This window comes from Python bivittatus, unplaced genomic scaffold, assembly GCF_059951505.1.
Source record: "Python bivittatus isolate LINGU-HERP-01145 unplaced genomic scaffold, Pbiv_v1 ctg000590_np1212, whole genome shotgun sequence".
In the NCBI taxonomy this organism is placed as follows: domain Eukaryota; kingdom Metazoa; phylum Chordata; class Lepidosauria; order Squamata; family Pythonidae; genus Python; species Python bivittatus.
Genome location: NW_028277086.1, coordinates 13,572,979 through 13,597,696, shown reverse-complemented (window position 1 = coordinate 13,597,696; position 24,718 = coordinate 13,572,979). Strand labels below are relative to the sequence as shown.

The 24,718-nt window shown below is 40.1% G+C and overlaps 1 protein-coding gene across 5 annotated transcripts in view; it reads left to right on the top strand.

Annotated features, from left to right (window-relative positions):
• Nucleotides 1–4,615: 4,615 nt before the first annotated feature.
• COL14A1 (collagen type XIV alpha 1 chain) overlaps nucleotides 4,616–24,718 on the top strand; it is a 136,887-nt gene continuing 116,784 nt past the window's right edge. For 3 of the 5 annotated variants that reach the window (XM_007433931.4, XM_088149006.1, XM_088149007.1), the window contains exons 1-3: nucleotides 6,399–6,533; nucleotides 14,118–14,226; nucleotides 23,063–23,179. In XM_007433931.4, the coding sequence (XP_007433993.1) occupies nucleotides 14,151–14,226; nucleotides 23,063–23,179 (193 nt within the window). In that variant the 5' untranslated portion in view covers nucleotides 6,399–6,533; nucleotides 14,118–14,150. Of the gene's footprint in view, nucleotides 6,142–6,395; nucleotides 6,534–9,191; nucleotides 9,364–14,117; nucleotides 14,227–23,062; nucleotides 23,180–24,718 lie in introns of those variants that run through there. The other 2 variants (XM_088149004.1, XM_088149005.1) reach the window with 2 other exon arrangements.

Genomic DNA, 24,718 nt, shown 5'->3' with positions numbered 1-24,718 from the left:
AAAAATATATAATTTTTTATATATATAAAAATATGCATGGAATCAATGCATGGAACATGAGTCTTTTTAGAGCAGCCACATACTAAATTGATAGTTTTATTCAAGAATCTACCAAGCTCTGCTTCCACATCAGTTCCTGCCAGGTCAGATCCCATTAATGTATAGGTGAAATCCCATTAGTGTATATGTGAAATTTAGAGCCAATATGTGTCTCTTTGTATATAATGGCAAGGAGAGGAGGAAGGAATAAGCACAATTTATGGTGAGGGGTTGGGGGAGATATGATGGAGGACATTAAAGGGGAAGGGAGACCAACAACCTGCTTCAATCCCCATTTCTGGCTTGAAGGCCCTATTGCAGATTGGAGATTCTTGACAATCCTGGCCTTGAGCTACTGATGGTGAATACCAGGTCCACGTGCATCAAGATTTTATTCATGATTTAACGGTGGATAAGTGAGAGGATATGGCATGCATTGAGTGAGGGAAGTGATATGCCACCCTTGGAGATCTGTCCTTATGGGTTTCAGGTTCTTCAGAACCCTTGACCCTTGAGTCGGCACTGGGGATAGCAATTATTGTGAGGTGTTTGGTGCCTGTGGCTTTTTGTTTTAGGAATGGTGGGAGTTGTTGGGCAAAACAACAAGTTGGAGTTCCTGCTTGTGTACCAGCTGCCCTGTTGCCTGGTGGGGTGTCTTTGTGAGCTCCAGGACCTTGTCAACAGGCTGGTTTTGGAATTTGTCCCATGCCCCTCCAAGCTCCTTTGGGCTGCCAGGGGAAGTGTGAGGTGCTGAGTCTGGGAAGTGGTCAGTACTTCTCTGAGGGAGGGGATGTGGCTGCTACCTTGAAGCAGGCAATAATACACCCCTTCTCAAGAAGCCCCCTCTGGATCCAGCAATTTTCAAAACCATCACTTGGTTTCCAACCTTCCCTCTTTAGGGAAAGTTGTTCAGAAGTTGGTGGGGAACCAGCTATACAGTGTCCTTGAAGAAGTCAATTATCTGGACCACTTTCAGTTTGGATTCAGGCCTGGGCATTGCACCAGAGGTACAGCAGTTGATGACCTTCACTGAGACCTGGATGAAAGGAATGCCCGCCTCTTGGTCCTATGAGATTTCTCAGCAGCACTTGGTACCATTGATCATGGCATTCTCTTGGACTGCCTCATAGGAATTGGAGGTACTGTGCTTCACTGGTTCCACTCCTCCCTGAGTGAATAGTTCCAGTCAGTAGCAATGGGGAAGGAGAAATCATTTGTGGAACCCTTAAGGCTCCATCTTATCTCTGCTACTGATTAACATCTATAGAAAATAAGTGGGGAAGTCATGTTTTGCTTTGGGGTGAGATATCACAATGCTAATGATGCACAGGTCTACATATCTTTCTCAGGCTGAGCCAGAGATGCTGTGGAACTATTGCCCCAGTGCTTAGAAACTGTCAAGTCTGGATGAGACAAACTAGACAGAAGTTGAATCTCATCAAGATGGAGTTACTATTTATGCAAATGGGTACCTTCCCAACTTTAGTGATAACTCTGGTCAGTCTACCTGGAGCAGGAAGCCCTGGCAACAGCAAATCATGCACTTATCATCATTTGTTTGGATTACTGCAATACATTCAACATGGGGCTACCTTTGAAGACTACTTGGAAATTGCAATTGGTTCAAAATAAAGTGGCCTGCATGTTGGCAAACAGGATTGGTATGTTCTAACTCCCATAGCAGTGGCTGTGGTGCTTGTCATCAGGTTTCCAGTGATGTGATGTTTTAATCCAGGGTTCTTCAACCTCAGCAACTTTAAGATGGGTGGACTTCAACTCCCAGAATTCCCCAGCCAGCATGGCTGGTTGGGGAATTCTGGGAGTTGAAATCCATCCGTCTTAAAGTTGCTGAGGTTGAAAAACCATGTTTTAATCTATATAGTCCTACATGGTTTGATACTTAGAGATTCAACCCATAAGACCATCTTCTCTACATAGAAGCAATTCACTTGATGCATACATTCCAATAAAAGAAAAACTTAGCTGTCCCCTCTTTTTGTGAGGTGAAGAAAGGGTTTACAAATGATGACTTGCAATCTTGGCTCCTACTGTTTGAGATAGCACCCCTCTTCAGCTCAGGTTATCACCCTCTTATTGGCCTTCCAAAAGTTGCTAAAGATGGAATTGTTCCAGAGGGTGTTTGGAGACTGAACAGTGATCTCCACCTGCACTTACGATTTGTACTTTTTATTATTCTTGTGTTTTATATTTTATATTTCTTGTTATGATGTGTACTTTGTATACTTTTTATAGACACAACCTGCTGGGAATCCAAGAAGATTGTGGGGTTATATAAGTATAAAAATGAATGAATGTAAATATATTTGCACTTACTTACCCTGATCTGTATTTGCCATTTTGAAACTGTTTCTGTACTTTTTTTTAAAAAAAATTATCCTAAATAGTTTCGTTCCATCAGTACATTTAACCACCCTGAATCTGGGTTTATTTATTGAAAAAACTAAAAAGTATTATCATATACTGATTGCTGGGGGACCTTTGTATAGGTTAGCAGAGTGAAAACTGGAGAACATGGAGCTTGTAGGCATGTTGGGTGGATATCATACTAATAAATAAAATAAAAAGTAAGGTTAGAAGGGTGACAAATTGATCTGCATTAGGAAAAATTGTTAATACGTGCCGGTATTTAAGAATTTACTTCTACGTTAGGGCAACAGGTATAAATATTACAGAATAAGCAAAACCAAAGTACTGTGCTTTCTAATCATGGTTTTCATCTCAAAGTAAATTACAGCTGTTGGGGAAAATGGGGAGAAATACAGTACAGAATTTCTCCCTTCTGCAGTAGCTATCATTTCAAACTGAATTTATGGCAAATGAATATTAATTATTCATCTGTGTCTAAATTAGTGTTTCTCCACCTTGGCAACTTTAAGATGGGTGGACCTCAACTCCCAGAATTCTGGGAGTTGAAGTCCACCGTCTTAAAGTTGCTGAGGTTGAGGAACCCTGGATTAAAACATTACATCACTGGAAACCTGATGATGACTCCAATTCTGGGAGTTGAAGTCCACACATCTTAAAGTTGCCAAGGTGGAGAAACACTGGTCTAAATAGTGTTTTCCCCTTTCCTCCTCAAAACCCAGTTTCTGAAGTCTTTCCCTCTTTTTATCTTTAGCCAAGAGGTACACAGTTGGGATTTCCTATTCGGCAGGACAAGGCCTCACCCCTTCCTTAAAGTCTTGCTCCTCAGAGAAAAATAAGAGGAGATGGAAGTTGCTTTTGGCAAGAACTGGTTCACTTCTAGTGATGGTATTTGATAGACCAGGTCCCCAATCTGTCACTGCTCAGGTACTTTTGGTGCTCTGTTGCACAATGTGATGAGGAAGGGAGAAGAAGCTTAAATCTCCCATCCTTGTCATCTTCTCCACAACATTCACCTCCATAGCTGGAAAACAGCTGTGCATCAGGAAAAAAAAAAAAAGACTGCTGTTAAGGTATTTTGCAACTTTTTGAAAAAGTGGAGTAGTGTAAAAGAAATATCTATGTATTATTGCCATATTTAATAGATGATGGGGTTCACTAGGGCTTTTCCCACTAAAGTCATAGCTGAGCCAGCACGTTCCAGATGCATTTTGGGCCAAACCAGATGAGCCATAAAATATATTGTTGAAGAAAAGCACTGATTTCTCTTTTTGTTCTAATCATAGTTTTAATTAAAATTAGTCCCCCACTTCCCATCTTTTTTATTGGGATTACAGTGCAGGAGGACAACAGTTTAACCCTTCCTCCTCTGTTAGTCCACACATGCGTAAACGCATCAAGCTGCTATTAAGCCCTATTAGCATTAATGTCTAAATAAAATAAATGAAATTCCAATGCGCACATCTTCAGATAATGCTGAAAACTGATTCAGAGCTGCAGTATCTGATTCTTGTTTTCAGCAACAAAAGCAATCTGATGGCCAAACCAGATCCAGGAGGAGATTTATCTAAAAAATAAAACACAATGAAAATAAAACAACTTTAAAAGGAATAGGCAAGCAGGAAATTACAAAAGCAAAAAGAGGACAATTTTTGAAACTTTTCACCACACAATTCTCCCAATAAAATTTGCACCCGTCACTTTGTGGCAAATCCTCTTCTTCAATCCCACAACAGGGTCCCCCAAAGCAACTGGTAGTGACTCTATAGTGAGAGACTTGAACAGATGGATTTCAATATTTCTTTTCTTAAAAAAAAGCAAAATTTTTCCATATAGTTCCATACAATGAGACACCTGGTAAAAACAATGTTCACACCATTATAATTCCACCAGACCCAGTAGGAATCTGGGTTCAGCTGCTGCCTAATTCTTGATTTGTTAGCTAGAGATGTAGAGATGGCATATTTTGCTGCACTGGGCAAAGCAACTAGCTTTCACATTCTCTGTATTCTATAAAACAGATTGGGTAGTGCTCAAGAGAAAAGCAGCAACAATAAGGACCTGCCTAACAACATCCCGTCAGAATACCAAGATGATCCCTCTCCAATGAACTCCAAATACATGCTGAAACCTAACAGCCTTTCAAGCAGGTAATAAACAATTCAGCTAGCTGACTATACTGATTTTTGGAATTCCCTTTATGTGATTACTGTACTGCTCTCCTGTTTTTCTCCTTTCCAAGTAAACTCCAGTTTATATCTACAGATCTAACTTCATTGGTTTAAGAAAGGAATTTCTCATTAAACTTCCTTATGTGCATACTGCAGGGTCATTTATGGAGTTACCCCTTGTGTTCTAGGACTGGCACAAAGTTTGTTTCATTTTATATTTTTGGGCTTTAGGAAGGACAATCCCAAACATTTTCATTCCTAGTTTTCTAGAGCCGGGCTGAAGGAAGAAATCTTTACTGGAAAGGAACTGCCTAGCTAGACAGATGAAAGGGTGTCAGAAGGTTCAGCCTGACTGGAGGGAGCCTAATATAATTATCTTTTAATGGGGAACCCCTGAAAAAATCAGCCAGCCAGGTAGATTTTAAATTACTCCCTCCTCCTCCCCAGTTTGTAGCACCCCTCTCATACTTCTCCTTTTTCTCTAAGGAAATCAGAATGGGGAAAAGGAAAATTCACTCCAAAGCCGTTGTCTCAGCCCAGTCTCTTCTGCATGTACAATCAACAAAGTTGTGAGACCAGACAAGATGTTGCCTGAGGGCTGGGTTTCTTATGGAACTCATTTTTAAGGCAAATGTCTTAGGAGGAAGTGAACCAGTAGCAGATCTTCTGAACCTATAACATGCTGCAACTTGGGAATCTGAGAACAGAAAGCATATGGCTCATCTTTTGGCATTTTTTCCCCCAAACTTAAACTTTGTTAAGAGCATTCTTCTTTTTTCCCCTCCGTCCTGTTGAATTTGCAGAGTTTAAACTATAACCCAGTGTTTTTCAACCTTGTCAACTTTAAGATGTGTGGACTTCAACTTCTAGAATTCCCCAGCCAGCATGCTTGACTTGATGTGACAGCAAAAGGGTGGGGAAGAGCCACTCTTGTTTGCATCATCCAGGAGAACCATCATCTACGCCAGTTAATGACTGAGCCCACACAGCACCCACAAGGCTCACCCAAACCCATGGTTAGCATAACCATGGTTTACTCAAGTTAATGTTCTGGTGGGCATGGTTTATGGATCCCAAAACTCACCCCACAGGTTGGGTTTGCACAACATGGAGCATCCATTGTGGCTGTGATTCAAGGAGTGGTGTGAATACCCATAAGAAATATTTATAAATGTATATCAATGTTTTAAATACATACATACAACCTAACTCTTGTGGTTTCCCAGTGGGGAAAATAAGGTTTATAGTGGTCAATCCTGGACATATCTATTCTCAGAAGGTCAAGGGGATATTTCCAGCGTGAACAGCTTAAAACCCCCCCAATAAACTTCTTCCCCCCTTTTGAAGCTACCAGCGAGACAGCTGTCACGGGGCCAAATGAAGGCCACTCCCATTCTCGCTCCTCTCTACTCCCAAGATGGGTTTGGCACTTGATTTCTCAAACTTGGAAAAAGTGTTTTACATTCCGCCGAATCCTCCCAAATCTCATTTTTTTCACCTTGCGGCCACCTGGCAACCCCGAGGTTCCCCTTTCTGAAATTAGGAGGTGAGCAGAAGAGGGTGGGTCGAGCAAGGACCGGGGGGGGGGGGGGGAGGGGAGGGAAATGCATGTTCCTCTTTGCTTATGTGTCTGGATTTCTCTCTCCCCCGCTTTCCCTCCCTCCTTCTTCTCCTTTTTTTGCTTCCCACCTTCTAGTCTTCAGTTGGGTGTCTCCTTTCTCTTCCACTGCTGCTCCTTCAGCGCCGAGGAGGGACGAGCATCTGCAGAGGAGCGGGAAAAAAAAAGTTTGGGGAAAAGTCCCGCTTGAGAGCGCAGCTCCTTCGCTCCTGCTTCCCCGACGCTGCGCGCGCGCGCCTTTCCGCGCAGGTTCTGTTCCTCCAGGCAAGTCCACCTATTGCCCAGGGAACGTCTTAAAAACGACACCCCCGGCTCCAAAGGTTTGTTTAATTCTCTCTCTCATCCTCCCCCCCCCCCCACAAAAAGCCCATCCTTTTCTTCTTTTTGCGCAATGCATATGTGTGTGTCGGTGTGTGAAAATAGCGGCGGAGATTGAGTTTTTTTTTTTTTAAATGAACCGAGCATTAAACCAAAGCGGGCTGGCAGGAAAACGCGCTTCGTAAGCATTGGCCGATCTGTGACTTCAAGGGCTCGCGAGTTTCACCTCTGAACAAAGGAAGACCTGGGAGGTTTAATGATGGGGTAGAAATAAGTTTCGGAGAGAGATGAAGACGTAATAAGAAAGAGGTGCCTTGCGTGTCTGGTGGCTGAGGTGTTTAGCTTTTTTTTTAAACGCGTTTATCTTTCTTCGCATTTATTGGGGAGACACGCGTAGTATGTGACGCGCGCGCGATGGTCTTTGCTTGGAGAGGTTGCCCGCCTGGCTGCGCGAGCGGATCCTGTTCTATCTTCTCCCCCCCCCCCCCGCCCCATCAGTGAAGTAATCACAAAGGAGAGTGTCACTGAGCATGTCCAGAGAGCCAGTTGTCTGTCACTGAGATTTGCAGGTTTCAATTTAAGCTTGAGCCCTCCCCGCAAATCTCTCTCTGTGCGCGTTCTTCTCAGCAGGAACCACAAAGTCAAGAGTTCTTGTGAACTCCCCCTCCGCTAGCAATCGGGCTAAGCTTTGGGCTTTCCAGCAAGTCTAAAGAAATGGGTGGCTTTCTTGAAGGGACAGGAGCTCTCAGATCAGGTCCCACAGCCCGGCCGTGTTCATGTGACACCCGGAACCACCCCTTAGCCAATCATGTTTCAGCCATGGGTGTTGTGCGAACCTGGTTGGTGAGATTACTTTGGCTCAGTTTGTTGCACAAATCTGGCCAAGGAAGCCAAGTGAGTAAACTAGGGTTGAGAGTGTCCTTTGAGCAGGGCCTGAATGTAAATCTGCTTTCTCCAAGGATTAAGTGGACTAGTAATTCTGAGAGCTCAATTCCAGCACATCTGGTTAGTCCCAGGGAGGGAGAGCTGGTGCAGAATTACACTGAAATACCATCATGTGTGACCAGTGCACAAGCTGGCAGTATTTTAGTGTAATTCTGCACCAGCATTCCCTCTCTATGTGAAGGACCAATATACGTGACCGATGCCCGAGTTAGTGGTTAAGGCATCAGGCGAGAAGCCGGGAGGCCGGGAGTTCTAGTCCCGCCTAGGCACAAAGCCAGCTGGGTCACCTTGGGCCAGTCGCTTTCTCTCTCTCAGCCCTAGGAAGGAGGCCATGGCAAACTGCTTCTGAAAAACCTTGCCAAGAAAACTGCAGGGACTTGTCTAGGCAGTTTCAGAATCGGACACGATTGAGCAGATTAAAAAAAAAACCCTACCATACATGACTAGTGCACAAGCTACTTTGATATTACATGTGGAAGGACTTTATGCCAAGTCATAATGTGGTTTGCCTGGTTTTGGCTCAGCAGTTTGTGGACTCAGCCCTGGAGATTCATATCCATCTTGCCTTTTCTGAACGTCCCATGCAGAACTGCTGCTCATGATTTAGGACTTCGCATATTCATAGAAATAGCTGAAAAGAACCATTTAAACAACTTCCCATGCAGGAATCCATATTAAAGAATTCATAACAGATTCATGCTCTGCTTGAATACCTCCAGGGAAGGGGGTCCACTATCTCCCTTGGGAATTGGTTCCACTGTTGAACTGCCATTGGTCAGGCAGTTTTCCTGGCATTTATCAGAGTCTGCTTTCCTGTGATTTCAGACATTATTCTGTGTTAGGTGCAGGCAGCCTCTGCATTTGCTTCAGTAAAGATTATGGAAATTGTGGCTTAGCATATGCGCTCATGATCACCAAAAGGGGCTACATGGTTCATTTAAACTTCCTTCAAAAGATGGATACAGTGCTAACGAGAGGGGAAAAGGAGTAGAGAATGTAAGGATTGATTGATTGATTGATTGATTGATTGCCATCAAGTCAGTGTCTACCCTTAATTAACACATAGATAGATTTTTCTCCAGGAGGATCTGTCTCCAACCTGGTCCTTCAGCTCTTCCAATGGTCCACCCATCGCCATTGTAACTGGGTCCATCCACCTTGCTGCTGGTCATCCTATTCTCTTTCCTTCCACCTTTCTCAGCATTATGACTTCTGAAAGGAGCTGAGTCTTTGCATGTGTTCAAAGTAGGATAATTTGAGCCTGGTCATTTGTGCCTTGGGCAAATGGCTTGTTTGATGATCCCTTGGTTTGTTTTCTTGGCTATCCATGGTTTTCTCAGGAGTCTTCTCCAACGCCAAATTTCAGAAGGGTCAGTACTGTACTCTTTCTATCCTGCTTCTTTAAAATTCGACTTTTGCTCCCATGGAGTATCCCAAGGAAAACCATTGCCTGCACAATTCTGATCTTTGGAGATCTAGACTTGCAAGCAGAAGTTGAGCAGCATCTGTCAAAAAACAAAACAAAGAAAGCACCCAACTCCTTTAAGGGAAACAAGAAGACAGTAAGAATGGATTTAAATATATTTGAATCAGAAAACCAGTCAGGAAAGTGGTTGGGGTGTCTGCAGGTGGAGTCACAAAAGTCAAGATGGTGCCCATGACCTTGCAGTCAAAAGCTCTTCTTATGTGTGTTGCATGTGATTACATTATTCCAGCTGCCACCGTGACACTCCTGGGTTGGGTCATTAAATGACAAAGAGTGAAAGGGATGCCGAAGGAAGATACAAAGTGAATCCTTTACATCTGTCTTCACTACAGAAGACATAGGACAGATACCTGAGCGTCTACTGGCTTTCTCAGGGAGTGAATCAGAACAACAAAAACAAGGTAATGAGATATTCTAGAACATCTTCAGGAACTGCACAGTTACAAATTACCAGCTCTTGAGGACATCTATCCACCCAAGAGTTCTTAAAAAACGTGAACGTGAAATCAGTGACCTATGAGCAAAAATATGTAACTTCCCTCTCAGCTCAGGCTTAATGCCAGAGAACTGGAAGGTAGCCAATATTTTTAAAAAGGGAGAACAAGGACATTATAGGCCAGAGAATTTAATGTCTATTTCAGGGATATTTGTATAAGTGTAATCAAAAAGAAAAAAAAGCCCATGGAAGAATAAGATTTAAAGATATATTCTTTAAATATTCTTTAAAGATATATCCTGCCTTAGCAACCACCTGCCAGAAATTTTTCAGAAGTATACAGGCCTGTGGATGAAGGTGACCTTGTTGATGTTCTACACCTGGATTTTCAAAAAGCCTTTGAAAAATTCCTTATCCAAGGCCTGAGTAAATTTACCATTATGGGATAAGAGGAGGCATCTTTTTATGGATTGCTGAAAAGCAGAAACAAAAAATAAAACTATCAGTGGCCAATGTTCTCAATGGAGGAAAGTAAGAAGTGGAGTCCCTCATGGGTCTGGATTGGGGTTGACGCTTTTTCATTTGTTCATAAGTGATCTTGAATTGGAGGTAAACAGGGAACTGGCCAAGTTTGCATATGCTACCAATATATTCAGGATAGCAAAAATAATAAAAAAAAATGATTGTAAATTCCTCTAGGTGTTTCTTAACCTTGGCAACTTTAAAATAGGTGGACTTCAACTTCCAGAATTCCTCAGCCGGCATGCATTCTGGGAGTTGAAGTCCACCTAACTTAAAGTTGCCAAGGTTGAGAAACACTGCTCTAGAATAAACTCTTTGAACTGGGGGAATGGTGAACCAAATGGCAAATGTGATTCCATTTAAGTAAGTGTAAAGTGACTCACTCTGTTTACATCTCCATCAATGGGATATGCATGAACTGTTATTAACCTGGAAAAAGATCTGGAGGTCACCTCTCCACAAAGGTGTTGATTCACAGTGGCAGCTGTGAAAAAAGCAATTCCATGCTAGGGATCATTAGGAAAATGACTGAACATAAAACTGTCAATACTGTAAACCCTTCATACAAATCTGATATGTCAGCATCAGGAATGCTGTATAGAGTGCTGGCCAACACATTTGAAAAAGGACATAATAGAATTGTAAACAGTATAGAGGAGGACAATCAAAGTGATCAGGGATGAAAACCAGGAATTGTTAGACTTGAAGAAGGCTTTACCTTGGGGGTTGGATTGGATTGTGAAAGCATCATATAACTGTAAAATCAACATGCCCATCTGGTTTCAAAATTATATGGAGTTGCTGATCCAAGTCTGATCATTGACAGAAATGTGACACTGTCACATCTCTCTGTGAAACCTACAGATGTACAAAACTTCATAAATAATTCCAGACCCAGAAAGCTACTTCTAGGTAGCCTCTGTCTAGGTGGAAGCTTACAAATTCTGAGCAGAGTTGGTGATGGGGGAGAGAAGGAAAAAGTCAGGGACACCAATGGCAATCTACCTGCTCCCCAATCTTCCCAGTGCCTTCCTTTCTCTGCCCTTCCTTAGTCACCCATGTCATGCTGATGTTCTCTGCTTCAAGAGCAGTGTACCCAAGTAGGCTGACCTGCCCCCAATTTCCCCAAGGGAAGTTAGGGGAAGGATGGTGCTGGGAAGATCAGCACAGGCCGTACTGGAGAAGAGGGGATAAAAAGGTGGCGTGCCCCTGTTATCCTGTAAGATCCATCCAGATTTTATTGATTTATTATTTCAATTTTGAGACCACCCAACTCCATAGCAACTCCTGGCAGCTAATGGATTAATATTATCCATATTAATAATCTAATCCAATTAATATAGTCTGTCTGTCTGTCTGTCTGTCTCTCTCTCTCTCCAACGGGGCTCCCATCCTAGTCCAGGTCTTAGGAGAATAGATTTTGTTTTCACTCAAACCCAGAACTACTAAACTGTTTGTTTAGTTGCAGTTCGTCCAAGTTGCAGCTGGTCTATAATGATCCAAGAGACAGGGGGGTTGTTTGTGGTCTGACACAAAACACATTACCTGTTTCGTGCACAATCCTAGTGGAACCCATCTTGTTTTGTTATGCTGGGTGTGGGGTCTATTCTCAAAATGGGAATGATTTCCCTGCCACTTCGTGCTGCCTTGTTTTGCAGTTTTTAATTTCTTTGCTGTTGGTTTTAAATTAATTTTTAATTGCATGTTGTTATGTTTCATAATTTATCTGTTAACTGCCCGAGGCTGGCTTTTCTGTGATGGATGTTGTGATGCAAATATTTGAATAAATAACAATTTCCCTTAAAGTTTCCCATGAAGTCTGGAAATTCTCAGTGTTGCAGACCTACTACATATGGATGGTCTGAGAAAAAGGAGGATTGATTCAGTTCTTAATTCCAGATGTTTAAGGACTAGTTTTGCTTACTTAGGCTGTAATCCTCTATCCCTTAACAGACTACAGTATATCTCACTTTGCACATTCTCTCTGTACTTTGATTGTGCCTAAATAATAAGTCACAGTTGGCTATGCTCATACATATTCCATAAGCCATGATTTACAAATCACAAGGATTGGATTTACATAGCACATTAAGTCAAATCCAAACAACTACATTAGGGTTTAGCTTAATGTGGAGATAGCTCCAGAAAAATAAAATCTAAAGCCCTGCTCATGTTGAGTTTGACTCTTGGTGATTACAAGGACATATCCATGCAGTTTTTTCTTGCTAACAATATCAAAATAGTTTGCCACTTTCCAGGGTGATTTTAATATCTTGCCTACCTCTTGAGAATTGCCTGGTTGTCTCCCATCCAAATGCTAAACAGTTCTGATTCTACTTAGCTTTTTCAATAACATCCTTGGTTGAATAAAGGCTGCTACCTGCTCTGACAAGAACATGTAGCCTTATAAGTGCTGTTTACTGAAACTGTTCTACTCTAGACAGCTTCTTATTCTGTATGTCATTCCAGCATTGATGCCCCATTCATGATAATAGTGGAGACTGCTCACTTTACAGCCATTTAGATCCTGAAATCCTCCAATGCTAAGCCAGGCTGGGATAAAACCTGAAGGATTCAAGGAATCCTGGAAGACTTTAAGACTGTGGAGTTCTTGATGTCCTCTGAGCTTGGTTCTTTGCTTGCAGACGTTTCATTACCCAACTAGGTAACATCATCAGGGCTAGTGAGTGTGGGGTTTTCTCCCTGTTGATATACGGTAGCTTGCTCTCCAGTGTCGGTGGAGATGTGGTTTTCTCCTTGGGGATGTGGTTTTCTCCTTGGTGGTTCCTTGATTAGACTACTGTATTGTTTTGGAAACCCCATACTCACTTGTCCTGATGATGTTACCTAGCTGGGTAATGAAATGTCTGCAAGCCAACAACCAACCTCAGAGCACACCAAGAACTCCACAGTTCAACCCTGAGCTACAGATATTCACTTCTATTGGACTCTAACACTGGATGGGCTTCAAAATGTAACAGGCAGTGTGGTCTAGTGGTTAAGGTGCAAGGAGACCTGCGTTCTAGTCCATGCACAACCAGGAAAGCTCACTGGGTGACTTTGGGCCCGTAACTCTCCCTCAGGCCAACCTACCTCAGAGGGTAGTTGCAAGAAAAAATAGGAGGAAGTGCTTATATACTCTGCTTTCAGCTCCTGAGTGAAAGGTGGGCTATAAATCCAATAATTGCAGTTCACTATTAATAAGAACCAAGTGATATATTAGTAACCAATCCAAACTTATTAAGGCTAAGCAAAAAATACATATACAACTTTGTGTGTAAATTCACAGCCACTGCTCTCCAGAATAAACTGCCTATTTTGAACTGACCATCTCAATTTTGTAGCTGTGTTGCAGCCTGTGGAATTCACATTAACTTGAAATGACCCTGGTGATCAAGACACGTAATTCTTTCCTTGGGTCAGTTCTCCAGCTCAGCCCCAGTGATAAAATGTTTGAATTCTGACTTAGCTTCAAAATTGTATTAGTGAATGCTTCAGTGGTAAAACTATTCATGTTCTGGCAGGAAGTTGCTAGACCAGTGTTTCTCAACCTTAGTGACTTGGAGATGTGTGGACTTCAACTCTCAGAATTCCCCAGCTGGAAGTTGAAGTCCACTCATCTTAAATTGCTGAGGTTGAGAAACACTGCTCTATTAAGTTCAGAAGTTACAAGGCTTTGTAGTTCTTCTCAAGCTTGTGTTTATTTAGTTGTTGTTGTTGTTATTTACACATCATCTACTGGATCGTTCTACCTAGATTTGGTAAGTTGGTACTTTTGACTATTGGATCCTTCCCAAGGATCTAGGATAGCTAAAGGTATCATTACTGTTGTCATTCTGTACCCAACTGGTTTTCAGAAGTAGACCTAGAAAAATAAGATAATGTTACATTTAAAAAAGTAGTTAAACTGCATAAAATAATGCAATGCAAACAGCAGCAGAGAACAAAATAGCATAATACTTTGGAAGCTGATCTTTTGCTTACAATTTAGTATTGAATATATCCAAGGCCTGTACTAGGGTACAGCTCCCTTGCGAAGAATTTTTTAAAACAAATATTCCTAGTTTGTTAAAAAATATTATAGTTTGCAACATAATCCCTAGGATTCCAGGATGAGGGTTTTAGCCTTGGTAAGAATCTTGCTTTCTAGGCCTGAAGTTCTGATCCTTTGCTCACAATCTTTTTATGCATTTCCAGGTTTGTTGATGTTGTATGTAAGCAGTGGGAGGAATGAAGACCCTGAACTGGTTTGTCTTTGGATTCATAGCTGTGTCTCTCCAACTGAGTGATCGCGTGTGGGGTCAAGGTAAATATGGAAACCATCTTGTGAGGTCTGTCTGATGTGCAGAAGTGGATTCCCAATTTTTTAGAAACAATTTGCTGTCTCCCTTGAAAGTTTATTCAGAACCATCTTTCCGATGGTTAATCTGAGATAGGTCTCAGGTCACAAGATTTTGTGTAGACCACCTAGGAGGTCATGTGGATCTTCCTGGCATGGAATAGACTTGGATTATCTATACAGCGACCGTATGTCCGTTATTATAAAGGACAGTCCTTTATTTCAGAAAGCTGTCCTTTAGATTTATTTATTTTACAAAAAATGTCAACGTTTGTGCTTTATTATGGTCATTTAATTTTTACCGTACAAATGGTACCACTTAATGCACGGTTTTTCACATTCATATGAAAAATATGGAAATTGAATTGTCTTTTTAAAATAAATTTATATATACTGTTTGATTTTAGATAATTTTATTAGAATATGTGCTTTTGTAAAGTTTTTTTAGTTTTGCTCTTGAATTTTCCTTTGTAAAGCAAAGTTATAAACATAAACAATATTTTTTTTTATCCGTATGAACCTCTTTCAGATATGCCTCTTTTTCAGGTTTGGCCTTTATTTTTTCCAAGAAAATATGGTCATCGTAATTAAATACTACTTTCTCTCTCTACTGTGTCATGCATTACCATACATGTTATTTTTCCAATTTCATTAAAGAGGGCAGAATGTTTGCAACTTTTGCTGTTTTAACCAATCAGCTCAGTATTCAGGGACATCTGCATGGCGGTGGTGGTCAAAAAAATCAAAATGGCACCGTGACCATGCAATCCAGGTTCTATCCCTTTTAACACACATAAAAAGGAGTGTCGCTTCAGTCACATGGTCATGGCTGCCATGTTGACTTTTTTGACCCCTACTTACGAACACTCCTGCCAGTATTCTTGCAGTGCCTGTTTTCTATCCTCTGCATTCAATAATTGATTTTTCTTTTTCTTTGGGTGGGATCTATAACAGATAGTAGCATGTTTTGAACAGCTTGATTCTATGGTAAGATGTGGGAGGTTTCATGGAGCTCCATTCAAAGAAAGACTGCATATATGTGGTGTACCAGCTGTTGAAGATATCCTGTTTGATTGCAAACTATATTCTGCCAAAAGGGCTGTTTACTTAGATCCTTACGTAAATACTAAGGAATGTTAGGAGACCCAAGTTAAAGTATTATACTTTTTGCTCTCCTATTACTAGGAAAACTGCCATTTTCATATCAAAGACCAGTCTGAAGAGGATAGACTTAAACAGGTTGGGGTTGACTGCAAGGGTGACGATTTATTATGAATATGCCCTACTGTTTTTCTGCATTGCTTTTATAGCTTTTTGATAGGGTCAGATGAGTGATCAATAACATTGATTATATATGTAACAGCTAGTTTAACTTTTCAAATCATGTAATGCTGAATGTGTTTCCTCTGGTTGTGTGTACATTTTAAAGAAATGAAACAGGGCTCCGTTTCAGATAAAATGCTGAACTAGGATTTAGCATGATACATATCAATCTGAGTCATGCTTGTACATTTGCTTTTCCCTTTCTAGTCCTGTGTGGCTGGAAGACTTGTTTGGGAGAAGGACCTAACTAGGACTACTTAAATTTATACTGACTTTTTATACTGTCCTCCTGACTCACCCAACGCATTAAGCTGTAAAGTCATTGGGGTTTTTATTATGTTGGGTCAGCCTAGTCTTCATCAGTTGCAGGGGTGTCTGCAGAGTGTGATCAACAAAGTTAAGATGGTGGCCACAATGGTGTGATTGAAGCTTTTATTTTTTCATGTGTGTGTCACCCCTAAAAATTAATGTCTTTTAAAGAGACCTTAAATTGTAGGGAGACACCTCCACTAATCTCCAACCACAATTACAGACCTATAGCAGAAAGAAGACATTTATATTTATTTTAATGTAGAGGAGTATGGAGGCAGCCATGAAGAAGAAATGCAAGCACTTTTAAGTAAATATCAGCTTACTTCCTTGGGAAGGAAGAGGGAGTGAGAAAGAAACTCAAGATAACCATGCCTTGATCTTGTTTGGTATAAGAGATAGCAGAGGAACACTCTGACTGGCTTTCAAGATTCTGTTATTATACCATACAACAATGAAGTAGAGTTTTGGTGGTCCTTGAGATCCCTGACTCCTGAATTGGCCTACTTGAAGAAATGAGATTTAAAAATAGATATCCTGCATCTGCAAACCAGTTAAATTATCTTTGTTTATGTGTTTTAAAAGGTTTTATATCCTGCCCTCGTTTATGGTATAAAGTAGCTTTATCTAATCGAGTACCTTCCCAATATGTTGGGTTCTAACTTGGTCACACTTACTGAGCCCCCAGTTTGGGGAAGACTGGAATACCTACTTTTTCTCTTAGGTGTATACTTATGTAATGTTTACTATAAAAGTATATAACAGAATAGAATGTATATAGTTGCTTCGTAGAAAGCCAGTTTGGTGCAGTGGTTAAAGCATCAGGCTAGAAACCAGGAGACTGTGAGTTCTTGTTTTGCCTTAGGCATGAAGCCACCTGGGTGACCTTGGGCCAGTCACTTTCTCTCAGCCCTAGGAAGGAGGCAATGGCAAACCACTTTTGAAATCTTGCCAAGAAAACTGCAGGACTAGTCCAGGCAATTGCCAGAAGTCAACACTGACTTGAAGGCACCAACCCCCCCCCCTTTTTTTGCTTTTGTAGGAAAAAACGTTTTCCTACATTGTTTTCTTCAGCTTAGTTTAGGTATGCAGAGTGCCTCAGTATGTTGACATAAAATTAAGCCCATTTCAAATCAGTGGACTTATTTCCAGAACAATATCTGTAGAAGTGAAGCTTCCTTAGCAGATATGTATCTGTTCAAAGCTTTTTGCGTTCTGATAGCAGATGGAAAAGATTACTTTAAAAATCTTCATGATATGAGTAGCAAGAATGAGATTTTGCATTTATTCCATATTTTAAACAAGTTAAAGTAAATTGTTCTTTTAAAGCAAAACTGGACCCAATTTGTAAATATTATGAGTGTTGTGATTCAAGCATTGAATTTTTCAGACCATCTTCCTTGTGGTTTGAAAAGTTCTTCCATATGTTTCTAGAGAATCTGTGCCAGTACTGAAAATTAGTCAATTTTGAGATGATCTGTGTATGCCAAAGCCTTGAATTTGTTTTTAGCCTCATTTTAGATTAATGCTCTAATGTTACTTCTGGCCATTAATCAGCATCTTTAAGAAGCCACAGTGTTACATGTGTTATGATGTCGTTGTATAAATGTTTGATCATTAGATCAGTCAAGCTAATTTGATTGATTTTTAGATTGATTCTTCTTTTTTTCTTTTTGAAAGAAATGGGAAGCGATAAAGGTGTCCCATAGAACTAAAGACTCCCTTCCAGTTAATGACTCAGAAGTCATCTGAATCAACATCTTGTTGAGTTTGTCCAAAAGTTAGATTTTAAAAAAAGATCCTTTACTTGCATGTACTTTCTTGTGCAAGAACACAACCTTTTCATAACTACCTTCAAGTACATCCTTTAAAGAACAATTTTGGCTCATATGTAATTGTTATTGGCCTGGAAATTTTTGGTGTTGCTTTTCTTTGACCTCTCTGTTTTTAATCAAACCAGAGAATTTTCAGTAAAGATCTTCTACTCCTGTAATCTTCTACCCCTGTAAAGTCTTTCTCTGCAGTTTGTCTAGGCTATTGTGTTGTAAGCTGTGTGTTCAGGACTGCGTTAGCAAATGTGTCTTCTTTTTCTGTCTCGCTCATATGAGAAATTGTTTAAGGATTCTGGAAAGGTACTTTCTGTGGTGTTGGCTACTTACCAGTAAAGTTACAGCTCTGTTCTTTGCTGGCCATATCTGTAGAAGATCCAGACTGAATCTTCAGTATCTGCAGTTATAAAGATGTGAGGTAACTTCAGACAATCTTTAGGTGGTAGAAGAGAGATACAGAACATGCTGACTCTTTGTTGTCATCTAGATTTTGCAGCGCATATCTGGTAGCTATAAGATAAAAGGATTTAAAAGGTCCTGAGATCCTGCTAAGGTGTTGCCAATCATAGCAGAAAACTGCAATAGGATAGAGAAGCTAATGCTCTGTATCTGCTCTGTGTCAGCCGAGGCAATCACAAATTATCCTTTCCCAGAAAGAGGACATTATCTATGTCCAACCAATTCCTACATCCACTCAATTTGTGAAAATGAAATAACTTCAACCCTGCACATGCAAAGTTTCATAATTCAGCTCCAGCAAGTTTTTCTACCTCTTCAATTCCAGCACTGTTTTTCCTTGTAATATCAGCTGAGAAATATTATAACTTTTACAGTCTATGCCATGTCACGACTTCCTTCCTTATAGGAGAAGGAAAAACTTGATCTCTCTATTAACTTGTTCTTGGCTTAAAGATTTCTTTAAATCAGTGTTGCCAAACTTTTGCCATGCAGATATGTTGGGATAAATGACCATAATATTCAGTCAAGACAGCAGTGGCCTTGTTAAATAGGAATTGTGAGAGTTGTAATCTCTCTGTTTTAGAAGCCATCAGGTTTGGGAACACTAATTTAAAATAGGCCCCCACCTATAAAATCATAGCCTCTTCTTAAAACCCTCCAGAGACAATGAACCTCTAGCCTCCATACGTGTGGTCCCATTAATGCAGAGTAGAGGAGGATAAGAACTTCACATGTCTTCTTCTGATGCAGGCTGGCACTGTACACTATTAGCTCTTCTAACAGCTGATTCACACTGCTGGCTCATATTCAGCTTGTTGTCAATGACCTCACCCAAAACCTTTTCCAACATAGTGCTTCCAAGCCATTAATCTCCCATCTTGTATGTTTGCCCAATAGTTTTCCTCCCTGACTGTAATACTGTACATTTCTCTATGCTGAAGGATGTCTTGTTCTTCTCAGCCTCATCTTCCTACCTATCTCAATTACATTGCTATCTCGTTCTGCTTCCTGGGTGTTAACCAGACCTCATGTCATCGGCAAATTTGATAAGCAACCCATCGATCTCAAGGAGCAAGAAAATTAAAGAGTAAATAATAAATGTATCTTTGTAAATTTGCTATTTATGGTTACATATATAGTTTATTCCAGTTTATCTTTCTTCTACGAGTCTTGAAGATCAGATTTACAATTTCAGACACCCTAATCCTACAAAATACCAAGAACCAACACTTCTAATTTTCAATAGCATTTTTTACACATCACTTTAATTTCATAAGCATACCCGTATAATGTCATAGTTTCAAAGAACTGTGGTGAGTCTTTTGTGAATATATGTGTGTGCATGAATTTTCCTGGCAATCTATGATTGTCTGTCTGCTGGGCATTAAAGGAGGTTTGTAAGCCTGAACCAGATAAAAATACAAACTTGGATATAATCGGAGAGAATTAAATCTCATTGGTATGAACTGTGGGAATTCATTTTGACAAATACTTCTAAAGTCATACTGTTGAATGTTACTGCAATAGCTACAGATCTCCCTCCCAAATCAGATTCAAATCTTTGAGGATAGCTGTCTAGAGGTCATGTTTGTTACAAGCCAGGCCATCTGAGTTGTAAGACCAGATATCATCAATCTGCTTTCCTTGAATTCATACAATTTTAATATAGATAAATAATTCTGCTGTTATTCATATATATGTATGGATAAACATAATACTTATATATTTTGGCTCTTTTCATTTTGAGAATGTTTACTGGCTTTTGTTGCTTATAAAGAATTAAGACTGAGTTGTTTCCCACTCTGCCCAGCTGATTCAAGCATGCAAAAATACTGTGTGGTGCAACCTTCTTGCATTTAAATAGAAGTAAAACAAATTTCCCTGCATGCTAAAAGTTAGGAGGTAAAGAAGGATTTCAGTCTTGATATTTCTCTAATGTGCTAGTTATTCACAAGCACAGATACTCTTTTAAAAGAGAAAATCTTTCAAGCATAGAACTTATAAATATATGACATTTATAAAATCCAGTAACTATTTTTTCATGTTCTAATTCAGAAGGTTGAAGGGTAAAATAGGGTGCAGACATTGAATAGCACTTTCAGTTTTTCATGATAACGCTGTGAATAGCTGACCTGCTGGATCACGAGATAGGATTCTTTCCAGCTGTATCACTCACACCACAGTTAGGGAATTTTGTTTGAATAAACCTTCTTAGACAAAATAGTATATCTAGGTAGAAGCAATTCAAATGTTATTTTCTCTACCTGCATTTTGAAGTGGTAGAATCCAGAAATGGTATATTGTGTAGTCGTGTGAGTTATGTAGTTTGACCGTTACTGATATCCAATCTAATGATCTGTTTTTCTGTAAGTATCTGTTCTCTGCCACTCCTTTTAATAAACTTGCATCGCTTGTCTGTGCTCGCCTGAATATACATAAATTACTGTTATGTATATTAAATTCCTTTCATGATCATGTATATTCCACGGAACAGTCACTCATTTCCCTAAATCTGCGAAAAAGTCAATTTTAGAATAAGGCTGAAGTCTATTGGAGATTAAACTACTAGCTTGACATTAAATCTATTAGCTTGATATTAAAATTATGGCATTTATGTGAGGGTCCTTTGCTGGGGGAGAAGATGAAATAGGCCGACTCAATCTCAATATTAAAGGCACAGCTAGATGGCCATATGAATGTCTCAGCCAGATCTTGAGTTGGTAAAAAAATATGCCAGCATACGCTGCAGGTCTTCATTGCCAGTTCCTGTTCTGCAAGGGGTTATAGTGTTAATGTTGGACACATTAAGGGAAGCAGTTGATGGATTATCTGCCTTTGTTTCCTCTCCCACCTGCTGGCAGACTATCAGCTGCTGGCAGGATAAAGAACCACTAGTTGTTCTTCATAGGGTATGGTGGGGTGGAGTTGGAGAAGTGTAGGCAGGGGCCTCAGACAAAGCATTTAGACCCCTTTTAAATTGGCCACATGATAGGTCACTGATACAGAGATACTCCATGTCTATCACCTGTTATCTTGACTATTTCTGAACGTCAGTTTAGTCCTTTTTGAACTATGTTCAGAAATAGCCTGATTGATAGGTCACAAGTCCAAAGGAGGAATTGATTTGTCAGTTGAGTTATTTCTGAACATGATTATAGTTCTCTTTGGAAAGATATCTGTAATCTAGGGATGAGATGAAGACAACATCATGAGGATGTGTCTTATATAAACAGATATTGGGCACCTTCATGCTGCAGTTAGAGGGATATGTGCATAAGCCCACAGCTAGTGGGTCATGCCTATAAATTCTATGAAGTTGCTGGAATGTTCTAGCATAGACAAGGGAATGCCAGATTGTGGCATTATGTGAAGCTTTTGCAATTCATAAACTGTTTAAGTGCATCGCTCATTAACTATGCTTTCTCCTACAATATGGAGAACCCATATTATGCTCTTCCAAGCAGCACAGACTCAGTTCTGCTGGCAGATCCTTCCTTAAGTTGCATGACTAGAATGGAAGGAGACCGGAAAAATCTTGAGGTCCCTTGCCGAGTTTGGTTTGAAGGGGGCAGGGAATGGAAAAACACTTGGAGGCTTTGTGAGTTTAAGAAGGGGACAGTGATGAATGGAAAAAAAAGACAGCTCGTATGGAATCCACTGTATACAGTAGGCTTCTTTTGCTTCTTATCTGAGCCTAAGGCATACCAATACAATTTGTAACATGCCATTGCCTCAAACTAAGTTCAGATCCCGGTCTGATTGTTTTGGTGCTGGACAGGTAATGGAAATAGATTTTTACAAAATAACCTGGGCTATTGCCTTTGAAATGACGAGTTATAAACGATACAGTTTGGATAAAGTCTTCTGCAGATGTGCTGATCTTTGGCAAATTGTAGAAAGGTGTATTGTGTTTATTGTGAACTTCTCAAAATACTTTGTATGTACTCATACTCAGCATTATATGTGCAGGCGTACACGTGGTCAGGGAATGCTGAACAGTAGAGGTACATGGGTCTATACTTTTGAGGATCCATTAGCAGGAAACCATGATCGTTGGACAGATTTATGATTCTTTTGTTGATAATATTTATCTTCTGCTTTTCAAAGCAAGAGATCCACCATCTCAGATCTGGTACTCTCCAGATGTGTAGGATTAAAATTTCCACCTCTCCCAGTCAGCATAGCATGACTATGGTTGCTGAAAATGATCAAACTATAATCCAACCTATCTGGAGGGCAAAGAAGATTAGCTTAGTTCTGTCCTAAGTGACATTTGACTTTTAGGCTAGGGAATATCTAACAATCTTAATTGCTTGTAACTGCAGATATTCAAGCCAAAGAGCTCCTTTCATATTATTAATTTAATACATTCACAGCAACATCACTCTCTTTTGAAAATTGTGATATTTCCTGCAAGCCCCCTGAAACATGCAATATACATACTTCATGCCCATAGGCATGTCTGGAAATATGATCATAAATCATCTCTACCTTCCTCCTCACAAGAAACCTAAAAAATTAGAATAGCCTATTAAGGTTACTCCTGCCCACATATCTAACAAAGACATTCTATGAGAAAAAAAGCATGTGGGTTATCTTGCTTTTAACCTCTAACTTCCCTGTTCCTTTGTGGCTCCTTGTTAATTTGTTGTGTAGAGTTTGTTTTGGGGAAGCAATCGTGCATTTTGGCAGAGGTGTATATATCATTTTACAAACTAGGAGTTCATATCATGTGATTCTTCTGATAACCAGCATCCTTTGCTTTGTCTGAAAAGTGTATTATGTCATGAATTTGAATGCCTGTATGTTGTGCATTTTTTAATGAAATGTGATAAACCGTATTAATATTACAGTGCTTTTTTTTCTTTTAATTTCCCTTTCAGTGGCTCCACCATCAAGATTAAGATATACGGTTATTGGTCCTGACAGTATTCAGATTTCATGGAAAGCCCCTAAAGGGAAGTTTGATGGATATAAACTTCTCATCACTCCTAGTTCAGGTAAGGAGAGGTGGGGAAGGAATTATTCCACCTGAATTCCAAAGTTCACACCTGGCCTAAGTTCATACCTGAAGGAGGGGACAAAACAGCACACCACATTGCATTAGACCTACATAAGCTGAGTATATTGGCTATTGAAACTTAATAGGGATTGGATTGCACCCAACTTGTAGCCTGGGGGTAACAGGATAGCTTTTAGGAGAAGTCTTTTGGCCCTCCCAAAGTCCCTTTGAAGCTGACAAGGTCTACCTATTATTTTTGTGAAAACAGCACTCTGTTTTTCCAGTTTTACTCAGATCCTCTGCTTATGCTGGGGCAACTTAAGCTTAAAGAGCAGTATGTAACTGTTCACCGAGGAGGACTGATCAGTTTTACAATAACTCTCAAAGTGAACACTCAGCAGAGTGCTGAATACTATTAACGGCATACTTCCAGTGTGACATGATGGTCTTCCTTAGTTGTTTTTTTTTAACTTGTTAACCTTGGTAGGTCTCCAAAAGCTAAGCAGGGGTCAGACCTGATTAGTAGTTGGGTGGATCACTAGAAAACCCCAGGGCTGCAGGTTAGACTGAAAGCTGGAGAAGCTTCCTGAAGGTAAAGGCAGATCATTTCTGTATTGTTGCTAAGAAAAGTGCTCAGGTGTGTTCATGATGTCCCCAGAGTTGAGCTCAACGTGAAGAAGAATTTACCTATACCTTTATAATTTATGTGTTGCTTGAGTTAATTCTCAAGAGAAAAATAGCAATTCATATTTATGTGGCACATGAGTTTGTAGTGGAAATGATGTGTCTGCTATCCTAGCTTACTCCCATGCCAGCCACGCATGCAATGTTCAAGTAGTAGTAGTACACTTTATTGATTAGTCATTTGACCATATCAGCAATGTTCAAGTAAATTAGAGGACGATTCTCTGAGCTCCATGGCTGCTTGCTGCTCCCCTGGCACAGCTGGAGTGCAGCCTTCAGAACCCCACTAAAACTTATTGCTGAGCTGTTATTCTGAAAGTGACAGGAGAAAGTTATGAAAAGCATGGGTAATATAAGTATAATAACAAATGCCTTTAATTATTCCCCTAGCTAGTTTATCTGAGCCTTACCCAGTTTCAGAAGAATAGCTCTCAGAATATCAATCAGAGGGAACTTGATGCAGAGAGAAACATTTTTTTGCTCCTCTCCTTGTCTCCTCTTACTGACAATGAACAAGTTAGTTTTCCACCAGTTTGGGAAAGGAAATGCACAGAATTGTCATGGAACAAGAAGAGTTTTTTCCTCATCGATTGTATCATTGAACTAGACAATCCTGTGACCTGTTGGGTCATCCTTTGAGAGAAAGGTAGTGCAGTCTGATGTAACCAGAATGAACATTAAATTTTAGGCTGACCATATTTTTTTTTACCCTAATGCTAGATGGTCCCATGATCATCTAAGAAGAGTATATATCATAAATAGAAAAATAATTGTAGTGGCAAACGAACTTCAATAATAAGTCAATATTTACTTACCTAAACAGAGAAACAGAATGACCACGGGTGGGCAAAAA